At 40.6% G+C, this 14,499-nt stretch overlaps 1 protein-coding gene across 1 annotated transcript in view; it reads right to left on the bottom strand.

Annotated features, from left to right (window-relative positions):
• Positions 1 to 11,036: 11,036 nt before the first annotated feature.
• LY96 (lymphocyte antigen 96) overlaps positions 11,037 to 14,499 on the bottom strand; it is a 29,061-nt gene continuing 25,598 nt past the window's right edge. Inside the window, exons 4-5 of the mRNA XM_014853750.3 lie at positions 13,654 to 13,706; positions 11,037 to 12,925 (exon numbers count right to left, since the gene is read on the bottom strand). Coding sequence (XP_014709236.1) covers positions 12,827 to 12,925; positions 13,654 to 13,706 — 152 coding nt within the window. The 3' untranslated portion in view covers positions 11,037 to 12,826. The remainder of the gene's footprint in view (positions 12,926 to 13,653; positions 13,707 to 14,499) is intronic.

Here is a 14,499-nt window from a genome sequence, read left to right on the forward strand (position 1 = left end):
AGTCTCATATGATATTTCCATTTTTTCCTATAGCTTTATTTAGTGCATCCATATTAAATGTATTTGTATTTTTTATATTTTTATTATCACTTAATATATGATAGGCAAAACATCTGTATGTGGTGGTGTGGTTGGATGATTATGGGTGGGTTGGTCATCATTCACAGCAAGTCTTAATTTAGTTAGACTTATTCATTTATCAGTATAACATTAATCTTTATTGGCTGCTGCAACTCATGGGTATTTCCTTAAATAGCAATTTAAAATACCATCTCCAATGTGTATATTTTTTCTATACTACCAAGCAATTAACTCAGTTTTCTGAGTACACTGACCAGGTGTTCCACAAATTTAACTCAATTCTGACACTATCTGCCCGGATATAGCATCAGATTCCACAGGTTAAGGGCTTAATCCCACAGGACTGCCCCACTTCAGACACCAATCACAAGTCCAGGTTGTTACCTATGCTTCTGAATGACCGACTATAAATCACAAGTTCCCATGACCCCCTCCTTGCATTCAATTAATTAGCTAGAGCGACTCACAGAATTTAGGAAACCAGTTTTCCTATTAGATTGCAAATTTATTACAAAGGATATTAAAGGATACGAATCAACAGCCAGATGAAGGTATACAAGGTGTGGTCCCGAATGCAGGAGCTCCTGTCCCATGGAGTTTGGGACCCGGCATGTGGATGCATTCTGGTTCACCAACCTGGAAGCTCTGTAAACCTGGTCCTTTTGGGTTTTTATGGAGGCTTCATTACATAAGCATGATTGATTAAGTCATTAGCCATTGGCAATTGATTCAACCTCTAGCCTCTCTCCCCTCTCCAGACGTCAGGAAATGTGACTGAAGGTCCCAACCCTCCAATCACATGATTGGTTCCCATGACAACCAGCCCCATCCTTAGGCGCTTTCCAAAAGTCACCTCATTAATGTAAACTCAAGTGTGGCTGAAAGGGGTTTGTTATGATATCAAGACACCACTACAGCTCTTATCACTTAGGAAATTCCAAGGGCTGTAAGAGCTGTGTGCCAGCAATGGGGTCAAAGATTAAGTATATATTTCTTATTATAAATCACAATATCATACTGTCCCTCCACATTCTAAACAGAAAGTATAACCTTTAACTCTTTGCTTCCCAACTCTTGTGAATAGCTCACGTTTGAGAAACCACATTCGGGTAGAATTGCATGAATGTTCTAATTCAAGCATTACTCTACATTCTACTCCTTATCAAGCCAGCTCCTGAATGTGCTGCCTGACTTGGATCTTACTGCTTTGACTGAAACCTACTGTGTCAGTTGCTTAGTGTGCCTCAAAGGATGTTGATAGAATTGGTCATATCACATCTGAAAACAAATATAAATGGAAATATGTGAACATGTCGGCAATCTCAAAAGTCATCAAAGAAAATTTAGACAGTGAGATGACTATTTTTGCTTACCAGATTAGCAAAGATTTTTTTTTTTAATGGATAGTGAGCACATTACTAGGCCACCACGAGTGATTGGGTCTAGCTAGAATGTCAAGAGTGAGACAGGGAAGACCAAGAGGTGTCAGAGACCTGATCTAGTCATTCAAGCATTCAACAAATATGTTTTTAGATCCTAGTATGTACCAGGCACTGGGATACATGATGAGGATACAATGATGAGCAAGAAGGATATGGTCCCTGCTCTTGTAGAGATTACAGTCAAGTAGGGTAGATAGGTATCAATCAAATGATCACACTAATTAATGTATCATTGCAATCTGGGTTGGGTTTTCCGCCACAGAGACCACTAGGTGTCCCCATATCCATTCACTCCATCTCCAGGTTCATTGCTAGGCATGTGGCAGCCAAAATGAAGGCTACTTTCCCAGCCTCCCTTACAGCTATGTGTGGCCATGTGACCAAGCTTTGACCAGTGAGAGGTGAGTAAAGTAGTAAGTGCAATTCCTGAGCCATACCCTTAAAAGAAGTGGGTGTGCTCTCCCTCTCTTCTTTCTCCCTCCTGCTGGCTGGAATGTGAGTATGGTGGTGAATCATCTCAGAGCATGCTGGTGAGGGCAACAACGTAGAGATGTCGATGCAACAAGGTAGAAGGATTCTGGGCTTCCAACATCACGGAACTCCAGATAAATCCTGGGCTGCCAAGGTACACCCTGTATTGTGAGCAAAAAGAAATCTTCTATCTGATTAAAGTCACCAGGATCTCAGTTTCAGCAGCAGATCTATGTCCTAACTAACACATATTCTAAAATGATGAGACTTCTATCAGACACCATACAAGGATCATGACCTAGGCTGGGGTGGAGGTGGGCTTCTCTGAGGTCTTGACGCTAGAGCTCAGATTGATGGATGGTGGATTTAACCAGGCTGGAGGTTGGGGTAGGCAGGGAGAAGTGGCCTGGGGGAGGCTTATTTAAGAACCAAAAGAAGGCCACTGTGGCTGTAGAGCCTAGGGAAAGACCGTGTAAGAATAATGGTGGAGCTGATGCTGGATTTGAAGGGCTTGAACGCTGTATCAGAGAAGAACAATGGAAAACCATGAAAATGTTTTAAGCAGACAAATGAAATGATCAGATTTGTGCTTCAAATGCATTGTTCTATTTGGGATTAGGGTTAGGGTTGGTGTTTGGATAATATTGCAGTAGTCGAGAGAGAAGTTATGGTGCGTTTGCCTATTGTTGGAGCCCTCATGAGCACAGGACACATGCACAAGACTGTTCATGGCAGTGTTGTTTGTAGCAGAAACCATGAACAAGCTCCAGCTGCTCGCAGCAACAAAATGAATAAGCCTCACAAACATTGTGTTGATCAAAAAGAAGACAGAGGTAAAAGAACGTATACAGTATAATTCTGTTTGTATGGTTCAAAAACAAGCAAAACCAGTCTACGTCAAACCCAAGGTACCACTCATTGTAAAACACACCATTATTTTATATTTCTGTATTTATATTTTAGATTTCTTCTAAGAAAGAAAAAACGCTGCCAATTAAACCACGACGAGCCATTATCGTAAGCATAGCTCAACTTCAGATATGTTAAAATAGGAAAAAGAGAACTTCTTGGATTTGTTAAAGTGAGGCATATTGTTTAGTGATTCATATGTAGGTGATAAAACTAAAAAGAAAAGCAAAAACATTATCACAGAAATCAGGATAGTGATTTCTTCTTGTAGAGAGGGCTGGTTTTGTAATCAAAGAAGCGCACACGGGAGTGGGGAAGCTTCTGGAAAGCAGCAGTGGTTAACTTCTTAACCTAGAGAGTAGTTTATGATCATTCCTCAAAGTGTGTGTACAGGTATACACTTTCCTGCATGCCTGCTATATGTCCCAAGAAAGAAAGACACAGGGACAGGGAGGGAGGGAGGAAGGAAATAGGGAAGGTAGGAAGGCAGGAAAGGAAGAAAGGAAGGGAGGGAGGGAGAGAGAGAGAGAGAAAGAGAGAAAGACCTAGGAAAGTGGTAAGACAGGTGGAGGAGTAGAACCGAACTGAGAGATGCCATAAGTGTGGAGGGTGCACGGGCAAAGGCCCTGAGGCTGCAGAGTGAAGAAGGTAAGAGGGAACAAGCCTGGGAGCAGGAAGACCTGCTAAGCAGTGAGAGGTATCTAAGCCTGACTTAGGTACCAGCATGAGAATAGAAGAAAGGGAGCACATGGGAAAGACGCTTGGCGTTGAGAGTAACCTGGCCTTGGATCTGACCAGACATATTGGTTGGTTGAATGATTTTGATTGTCAATACCATCTTCATAGCCATCATTTGTGGAGAGATTACTACATTTCAGACACCAGCGCTTTACATGCATTGTGTTGTTAATCTTTACCACCACTTTAGTAATGGTAAATATTACTGTCAATCGTACTTTAGAGATGAAAAGTGAGGCTTAACTCACACAGTTAGTGGCTGAGCCAGGATGCACAGCCAGGTCTGACCAGCACTCCCACAATTTACTTACCAGTCCCCTGTCATTAGACTCAGGTAGCAGAATAGATTTTCTCTTGCGTCTCATGCACAAAGATTGTGTTACTGGGCGCCATGCTCTACCCAACTTTCAAAATGAGGCAAGCAACTTGATCCGCTGAGATCTTCTTCCATCCTTCAGTTGCTCTGCCCTGAGTCTCTCCACCTTTTTCTAGCAGAGAAATGCTCCTGAACGATCAGGCTCTATGCTCACCCATAAATCATGGGACCAGAAGCACAGTGTGACAGGCAGCCTCTGCCAGACCTCCTTGGCTGTGTAAACAAGTCAAATGGCGTTTGAACCCTCTGATTCTGTGTTGTGATTCCAGGGTTTTAAGGCTGGGAATTGGTTCTTCCATGAAATTAGAACCAAATCTTTTCCTGTAGAAAACCCATATAGGATGAGTGGATCAGGAAACACGCTCATCTCCCCCAAAAGGCCATGAGAGATAAGTTCTAATAAACAACAACAACAGGGAAACAAAAACAGGCAGGAAGAAAAGGAGAAGGATTGCTGGAAAAAAAAGTGAAGGATTTTGAAAACAAATTCATAATTTGCCCTTCACAATTTAGCAGAGTTTGCTTTATTTAAGAACCACCTGACTTTCTTACTAAAGCTTTCTTGGCCTTTATAATTGCCCATATACTACCCAAAAATACATCTGGGGATAAACTTCTGTTCATTTTTAGTAAGGATGTGTTTTCTTCTCATATACACAACCTCTTTTTTCTCTGAGTTATACTGCCTTACTAACTTGGAAAATGTGCCCCTAATAAATTGCAAGAGTTTTTGTGGGTGTGTTGTCAAGGTTTGTCATCCATATTCAGTAAGCGTTAAATGACCAATTCTAGGATTTTGTCAAACATTGGCTGGGAAGGTGATGCCTACATCTTTGTGAACTCTGACTGTCAGGTTCTTGTCCTGTAGTTGTTCTGGACATCTTCCATTCACTCCAGATCCGCTCTGCACCCTTCTCCACTCTTCTCTGTGCCCTGGGGGGCTGACCTGTAAGGACTAGGACAGCTGGCTCTCCCACCCTCTGGTTCCATTGGGTTCAGCCCGTGGGGAACACAGCAAGAGATCTGAGGGAGGTGGTGGGTGTGAATCCCTCCCTGTGGGGTTACTTGCAGCAAGTCTAGCTGCATAAAGGAGGTCAGGGGTCTCAGCTTCTGTCAGACAGATCCTCTCCGTCTCCCAGTTCCTGTGCATGGTCCCCACCCTTGACCTACAGCCACAGTGGAGTCCCGCTGCTCCTAGCCCCAGGATACTGCACTATGCTGCAAGGTTTCCCTACACCTGGTCCTCTGTAAACACTTTCTTTATTAAATTCTCCTTAAATTATCCTAATTTAAATGTGTCATCTGTTTTCTGCTGGGACCCTGACTGACGCAGTAATAATACCTTACAACTAAAGGCTTTCAGTTTCTCATTCATTTACTTGTACTTGAATAACACTTTTCAAGTTTTTTAGACCTAGAAATGCAAGTTTCCATGTTTGACTCCCCGTCGCTCTGCTTTAAGTAGACCTGCACAATCTCTTTATTCCGGTCATTGGCATTTATGGTAGCTTTGTGTTTTTATTTCCGTCTGTTGTTCCCTGGGCGGTTTTTATACCTATGTAATGTTAAGGTATTAACTGCTGTTTCCCATTTGAACTTTGCTTGAGTCACTTTTTATCCTCTCTGTCTTCTGGACTCACAAGGCTGTGAATGCCCCAAAGCTGAGGAAGTGTGTTTCTACTTGTATCCTCTGGCGCCCGCCCTGCAAGGAATGGAACTCAGGACAGACGTTTTGAGTGAATGGAGAATCACGTCCATTCTGGGTCACAGTTATCAGGGAACACAGATCATCAGATAATCCTCTTCTGAGAGAGCACCCATGAGAAAAGTCAACACCGCTTAGTACTCAGGATGGAGAGGGGTGTCTGGGGAGAGCTTGGTTAGGGGCAATCAGAACCCGAGATAGATCCAGACTCACATTGCCTTATAATTCTCTTCTCCTTCAAAAGTTCAAAGATGACCAATTTCTTTTCTCTCAGCAAATTATTCCATTTAAACATTCATGAAGAAGCTACCTTAACTGACTTTTAACAAAAAGGAAGAAAAAAATAGTTCTATCATACATTTCAGCTGTCGTACTCAGTGGGTTGTCAAGTTGATTGATTTCTTTTTCTTTCTTTTGTTCTTTTTTTTTTTTTTTTTTGGTGACGAAGAGTGGCCCTGACCTAACATCTGTTACCAATCTTCCTCTTTTTGTTTGAGGAAGATTGTTGCTGAGCTAACAACTGTGCAAATCCTTCTCTATTTTGTATGTGGAATGCCACCACAGCATGGCTTGATGAGTGGTGTGTAGGTCTGCGCCTGGCATCTGAACCGGTGAACCCTGGGCCGCTGATGCAGAGAGTGCAAACTTAACCACTACACCTCCAGGCTGGCCTCTGAAGGATTTCTTTTTATATTCCTAATAATCCACTATTCTCTATGAACAAAAATTTGCTTCAAAAGGCAAAGTGAGGGTTTGGGTTCCTCTCTAATTTCTGACTCACACTATACGAGCTCTCTAAGCTGTGAGAGCATAGAACACCAAGACAAAAGTGGAAAGTGATAGAATTCTTGGAGAGGGTAAATCATGTTTTAGGCTTTCCTGTTTCATCAAGCCACGGCCATTAGAGATGATCCAGTCTAAACCCTTCACTTGGGAGATGAGGACAGAAAAGCCTGAGGTCAGATCGGTGGCAGATTCAGGTCTGGGACCAATGTTCCCTGGCTTCCAGCAGCCAACCAACTACAGGGTGAGGGCCCGGGGCACCTGGACAGGTCCAGTGACAGAAAACTCTGCCCACCTGGGCACTACCCAGTCACGATCTGAAGCCCAGGAAGAGGCTGACAAGGACAAGCCAGACCCTAGGTGATGACAAGTGGAGCTGGCACAGCAGTAGAAGCAGGAGTGGTTGGTGACAGCCACAATAAAGAGGCCTGAAAAGCAGACAATCCGATTAAAAAATAGGCAGAAGATCTGAATAGACACTTTTCTAAAGAAGACATACAGATGGCTGACAGGTGCATGAAAAGATGCTCAAATCGTTAATCATCAGGGGAATGCAAATAAAAACCACAGTAAGACATCACCTCACACCGGTCAGAATGGCTATTATCAAAAAGACAAGAAATTACAAATGTTGACCAGGAAGTGGAGAAAAGGGAGCCCTTGTGCAGTGCTGGTGGGAATGCAAACTGGTGCAGCCATCATGGAAGATATTATGGAGGAGCCTCGAGAAATTAAAAATAGAACTAACATATGATCCCACAATTCTACTTCTGAGTATTTATCCAAAGAAAACAAAAACACAAACACAAAAAGATATATACACCCCCATGTTCATTGCAGCACTATTTATGATAGACAAGATATGGAAACAACCTAAGTGTCCATCGATGAATGAATGGATAAAGAAATTGTATATATATATATACACAATGCAATATTATTCAGCCATAAAAAGAATGAAATCTTGCCGTTTGCGACAACATGGATGGACTTGAGAGCATTATGCTAAGTGAAATAAGTCAGACAGAGAAAGACAAACACCGTATGATCTCACTTATATGCAGAATCAAAACGAGGAAAAACAAGCTCATAGGTACAGAGAGCAGATCGCTGTTGCCAGAGGTGGGGGTTGAGGTGGGTCAAATGGGTGAAGAGGGTCAAAAGTTAAAAAAAAAAAGATGGGGCCAGCCTGGTGGCACAGCTGGTAAGTTCGCACATATTGCTCCTTGGCAGCCCAGGTTCGCCAGTTTGGATCCCGGGTGTGGACATGGCACCGCTGGGCATGCCATGCTGTGGTAGGCATCCCACATATAAAGTAGAGGAAGATGGGCACGGATGTTAGCTCAGGGCCAGGCTTCCTCTGCAAAAAAAGAGGAGGACTGGCAGTAGTTAGCTCAGGGCTAATCTTCCTCAAAAAAAAAAAAAAGAGAGAGAAAGAAAATGAAAAACAAAAAGGCCCTGAGGTCCAGGCATTGATTTTTATTCTAAAGCACTAGAAACTTCCATCTTTGAATAGTTTAGTATAAAAAGAAAACATGGAAAAGGAAGGTTAAGGGAGATAGTATTTATGGCAAACCCACTACATTCAAAGTTCTGTCATCTTACCCAAGTGCTATACTGTGGTCAGAATGCGTTGATGCCTTTGTGTAAAGAAGCAGAATTTTGAGTGAGTCCACATCTCAAATTCTGTTAGTTTGACTAGAAAGATATAATGCCAGGACCCCTTTATTTCTTTTTTCAAATTAATTTTTAAATTTTTATTTCTAGATCACTTAAAATAAATATTTAAGTAATTTCAGACTTCAAATAGTTTCAAATTTACAGAAAAGTTGCAAGAATAATAAAACTCTCATATACCTAGGTAAACCAATTTTTAACATTTTACTACATTTGCTTTATAATTCTCTGTCTATATACATGTGTGTGTACATATATAAAATACGTGCTTTTTCTTCTAAACCATTCAGAAGTAGATTGCATACACCTTGCTCCTTCACCCCTTATAAACAAGGATATTCTCTTACTTAACCACTGTACAGTTATTAAAAACAAGAAATTTAATAAATAATTTGAATTTAATCTATAGTCCATATTTCAGTCTCATTAATTGCCCCAATAATTTCCTTTATAAGCAACTTTTGTCTGGGCCAGGATCCAATCCAGGATCACTTACGTCATTTAGTTGATGTGTCTCAATCTTTCTTTGTCTTTTGTGACATGGACATTTTGGAAGAACACAGGCCAGGTATTTTATACAATGATCTTAAACTTGTATTCTCTAGTGCATCCTTGTGATAAGTTTGGTACACTTTGTCTGCAATGCTACCAAAATGGCGCCGTGTCCCTTTCAAGGCGTCCCATCTGGAAGCATGTGATGTCCTTTTACACTTCACTGGTGACGTCGATTGTGATCGCTTTGTGAAGGTGTTGTCTGGTGTCTCCACTCGATAGTTACCATTTTTCCTGTTGTAATTAATAAGTAACTGTGGGGGATACTTTGAATAAACATTCTGTTTCTTTTCAAACTTTCACTCCCCAGATTTAGTTTCCATTGATAATTCTTGCCTTGAGTAAAATTTTCTACAATGGTTACAATATGGTAATTTTGTAACTCCATTATTTCTTCTAACTCCCCTATTAGTTGGCATTCTACTGTAAGATAAAACACTTCCTTCTCTCCTATTTATTTATTTATTCCTTTATTTATTTTCTTATCTATCAGTAAGGACTCCTGGATCTTCATTTTTTTCAGTGAATAATAACCTATTACTCTTATATATTTTGATGCACTAATTGACCAGGTTTTGGCCAGTGCGCAACATTTCAAGCTGGCTTTTGAGTGTTTTTGACGTGCCGCCATCTTTTTCCTTTTTAGCACATCCTTACTTTCTGCATCAATACAATGTTTCAGGCTAAGCTTGGACTTCTTCTACCTCAACCTTGAAATCAGCCATTACTTAAAGAGAACCACTTCCTCTTAGTCGGGAATTGTGTTACATGCACTAAATTTCTTCTGGGGTGTCATTGCTCCTAGACTCCTTCAATGAAAAGATTTAGGAAAATATTAGAAATCATAAGTTTAACTAAAATCAATTCCAAACAGTTTTATAAGGCTCTTCTTTGCCTTCACTAAGCATATTTGTATCTCCTTTCTTATATAGTGGGGACCCTAGCTCCCAACAAATCCACATATTTATTCCTTTGTTCAATCCTATAATACACATAGTGTAGCTTTAGAATTGCTATTCCCACACTGAAGAAAAGAACTAAGAAGAATTCAAGATTTTTTTGCACTTATTTTTTTTTTAGACCAGATATATAGTCAAATTACTACATTCAAAAATTATTTAGTTCATTTTTTCCCTCTTTCAATGTGGCCATGATGTTCATTTAAAAATATAGTTGAGTTTATGTGCTTCTATTTACCCTCAGTTTTAGGGGATTTTTTTTCATCCTTGGTGATTTATTTTTATTTTAAAATGTCTAAAACATTAACATAACTCTAAAAGTCAAAACTATATAAAAAGGTGTAGTCAGAGAAGCGTTATTCCTGCCCCTATAGTTTCCATGCCTCCTTTACACACACTTTTTGTAGGTAACCAATTTCAGTAGATTTTGTTTTGTAAAAGTAAGCAGAACATGCTTTTTAAAAATTTCTCTTCTTACACAAAGGTAGGATACTATACATACACTTTTGCAACTTGCTTTTTTCACTTAATAAATCACTCCCTATCACTTCTAGTCCTAGCTCGAATGCCATTGTGTATACGTACCAAGTTTATTCAACCGGGCTCCTGTGTTTGGCCATTAAGGTAGTTTCCAAATTTTGCAATTACAAATGATGCTGCAATGAATCACTTTGTGCATTTATTTTTGTATTCTTGGAGGCGCGTGCTCATGGTGAGTTTCTAGACGTAGAACACTGGGTTTGTTTGATACGGCCAAATTCCCCTTTGTAGGCGTGGAATCATCTTCCTTCCCAGCGGCAATGTTTCCTCATAGCCTCCCCAACAGAATATGTTGCCAACCTTCTGAATCTTTGCCAATCTGAAGAAGGAGAAATGGGAAGTCAGTGTAGTTGAGTTTTTCTTATGAGTGAGGTTGAACATCTTTTTACATGCATAGAGACTACTTTTGTATAAATAACTCATGAATTGATGCTCCTCATAAAAACTTCAAGCACTGCAGATAAGTCCCTTTAACCATCGCCCACAACCTGGTCCCATTTTCCCTTACCCAAGGATAACTGCTGGGATGGATTTGGTGCATATCCTTCCAGTTCTTATCTAAGGTCTTTACATATGAATATATGTCCATGGAGAAAGTACACTGAATCCTTTGGTAGATTTTGATTTTTTTCTTTTACTTTTTTCAGTGTATCATACTATTACATGCCTTTCTGCAGCTTCATTTTTTTTTTTTACAAAGAAGTAAAACACTTTAATGCTCAATATTTTAAATTACAGTATACTAAATAAATATTTACTTTTACTATTTTTCTATTTCCCCATACATTTATAACCAACCAGAATTTTTAATATTTTGATAAAAAATTTTATTGTGGTAAAAAACACAACATAAAATTTATCATCTTAACCATTTTTAAGTGTACAGTTATGTATATTCACATTGTTGTGAAACAGATCTCAAAAACTTTTCCATCTTACAAATCTGAAATGCTACATGCATTAAACAGCAACTCCCCCTTTCCCCTTCTGCCAAACTCCTGGTAACTACCATCCTACTTTCTGTTTCTGGATTACTTTAGATATCTCATAGAAGTGGAATCACAGTATTTGTCTTTTTGTGACTGGCTTATTTCACGTAGCTCGTCCTCAAGGTTTATCCATGTTGTAGCATTTGGCAGGATTTCTTTCCTTTTTAAGGCTGAATCATATTCCATTGTATGTATATACCACATTTTTTGTCCATTCATCCATCAATGAACATTTCGGTTGCTTCCACCTCTTGACTACTGTGAATAATGCTGCTATGAACATGAGCATGCAAATATCTCTTGGAGGCCCTGCTTTTGGATATATACCCAGAAGTGGGATTGCTGGATTATATGATAATTCTATCTAGTGATGGATGATTGAAATAATGGCAAAAGGAGTGTGAAGCACTGGATGGAAGGGACACAGGTCTCCCAAAGCACCTCACAAAGGAGGCTGGCCCTGCCTGGATGAGTAAAGGTGGGTGGAAAAGAAGGATCAGGGGGCTGAGAGAGCCACAGGAGACTGGTAGCCCAGCTCAAATTATATAATTTCTCTGCAATTTCACTCAAAACTGCTTCTGCCCAGTATCAAAAGTTAAGAGGTGCACTCCTGCTGATAATTCCCTGAGAAGGTAGCACCTGAGCCAAGAAAGAGCCAACCCATTACCAAGGTGAAGGGGCGAGGGGAGGGTACTGTGGAGGAGTGGAGTGGAGGCAGAGAGAACCGTGTAGGCGAAGGTTTGGAGTGGGAGGAAGTATGGCACATTGTGGAACACAGAGAGCGAGAGGAGGGTGGTGGGGGAAGGGGCTGGAGAGGGAAAGGACGCGCAGAGCCCGGCAGGCCCTCCAGAAGATTCCAACTTTATCCCAGAAGGAATCAGACGCCACAGGAAGGGCCTTGTTTGCTGTAGTTTCGTTTTGTTCCATTTGCATTGTGGTGATGTGACCGGACCTGTCTTCTGAAAGTATTATTGAAAGCACCTTGGTGGAGGATACTTCACCAGAGGCACCGGGCCGGGTGCAGGAATGAGCCAGGGGCAGCACGGCAGTCCAGGGGAGCCACGCTGCTCACCTGCCCCAGAGGAGAGGCAGGGATGGAGCAAGTCGACCGATTCAAGAGATTTCATTACCTGTCTGCTGTTGGCTGAACTGTGTCCCCCAAAACTCATACGCTGAAACCCCAACTGCCTACTGAGACTCTGACTGGATTTGGAGATGGGGTCTTTAAAGAGGTGATTAAGGTAAAATGAGGTCATTAGGGGGAGCCCTAAACCAATATGACGGGTGTCCTTACAGGAAGAGATTAGGACACGCACACAAAGGGACGACCACGTGAAGACACAGGAAGAAGGAGGCAATCTAACAAGCCAGAGAGAGGCCTCAGAAGGCACCAAATCCGCCAACAGTCGGATCTCAGACTTTCCGCCTCCAGAACCGTGAAAGAACAAATTCCTCTTGTCTAGGATGTCCAGGCTGAGGTATTTGCTATGGCAGCCCTAGCAACCATTATGCTGTGCAAAAAATATCTTAAGTGGAGAATAAAACCTTTGAAAAATAAAAATATACTCAATTTATTCTAAAAATAAAAAGAGACTCGATTTATTCTAGTTGAAACTAGGTTGGTGTAAGAGGGTAAAATTCAAACAAAAGAGCGCTTCTTCAGTATTCCCAACGACGGCCTCTGCAATACATCTGTATCGTCCCTAAAATGAGGAATAAGAAACACAAGCAATGTACAATGTTAGATGCCTCCTTTTGTAAGACTTTTACAAGAATTTTCTCTTTCTAGGATGAAGCCTTTTAAATTTAACTGGTTACCATTTTCTCAGTTTTCTAATGAGGTGAAATTTTGTATGCCTTTGAATGCAGCAAACATAAAACCCATTTATTTCCCAATTGTGAGAGGATATTGTTTAACAGTTTTTTGAAGCTGGCCTTTGAGATTTTCAAACCTTAGGTATTGTTTGTAACAAAATAGGCAAAAAATACGCATTGTTAAAGTTTATTTTAAAATAGTCACCAAAAGTGAAACATGCACAATTTCCTTGCTAGGTATCTAACGCAAATCTCTAAAATTACGTCATTATTATTCACGGGGGCAGTTCCTGAGTTATACACAGTGGCCATACAGTGCTTTCACCCAAAGATCATTCAACAGATTAATAATGAGCATTTGCCTCACTTTTGGCCATGTATGTTAGAGGAAAAAAATGAAGTAAAAAAACTTTCTTTTGTGTAACTTTTGCATATTTCTATGTTCTACGGAAAAAAGAAACAGCAAAATGCCCCAAGGCAAATAAAAGTGGAAAAAGATCTTGAACATCTGAATCTTGAATCGCTGATTTTAGAAGTTGTAAATGGCTTGTTTCAAATTTAACATATCTGTTACTGCAAAAGGTGAAGAAAGTCCAAAACAACTCTTGAACCATACCTTAGGAAATCGCATTCCCCTGAAGGAGAATGATACTGTTGTATTCACAGTCTCTGCAAATAAAAGACAAAAGTTACTGGTCATTATTAGGTGATTTGTTTCTAGTACTGAGTGTACCTTTAACACTTTTACTACTGGCGGAGGCAGTCGCAAGCAAAATGCAGAGAAATAACAAACCTGCTACCCTGGCTGTGACTCTCCTGTGGCTTCCTCCGCCACCCCAAGCCTCTCTCGCTACCAGCCTGTACCTCATCCCTTAGGAGATGCAAACTTTTAAGGCCCACTGGTCTCAGTAATGAATGAATGACGAACAAGCTAGTGCTAATATGCTTCATCCCGAGTTGTGTATGTGCATTTGAATACTGCTGCTCCTTTAGCAGGGTGTAATAAAAGAAGAATCTTCCTAAAGGTAAAAGAGATATTTGGGATGCAGCCAGGGTATCAAAGCGTCTTCCAATCCTACCACTGAGAAGCCTAAGTATTTAGTACCTGTTGAAATGCACAGCCATGGGCCTGGCCCCGCAGAAGCTGTGGAGCACAGAGTCAGAAGCGCAAGGAAAACCACCCTCCACTGACCCAGTCAGAAACCAGAAAGGAGTGAACTTACGGGGTAAGGATAGAAAGAAAGAAATGTTTTGAATCTCTCACAAGAGCAACAGTGACCAAAAATCTTTTTTTAAGTAATATAAATACTCAAATGCAAAATTGTGATGGTTATTGTTCTCAGGCTAAAGACACTCCTTTTTAGCAAACGAATAGATTATGTCTGCATGAATATGTCTATTGTCAAAAAAGCATTTATTTATTTGCTTCTGGGTGTCTCCTTATTAGAGGTGTTAACGCAAT

Source organism: Equus asinus, chromosome 12, assembly GCF_041296235.1.
Source record: "Equus asinus isolate D_3611 breed Donkey chromosome 12, EquAss-T2T_v2, whole genome shotgun sequence".
NCBI classification, from domain to species: Eukaryota; Metazoa; Chordata; class Mammalia; order Perissodactyla; family Equidae; genus Equus; species Equus asinus.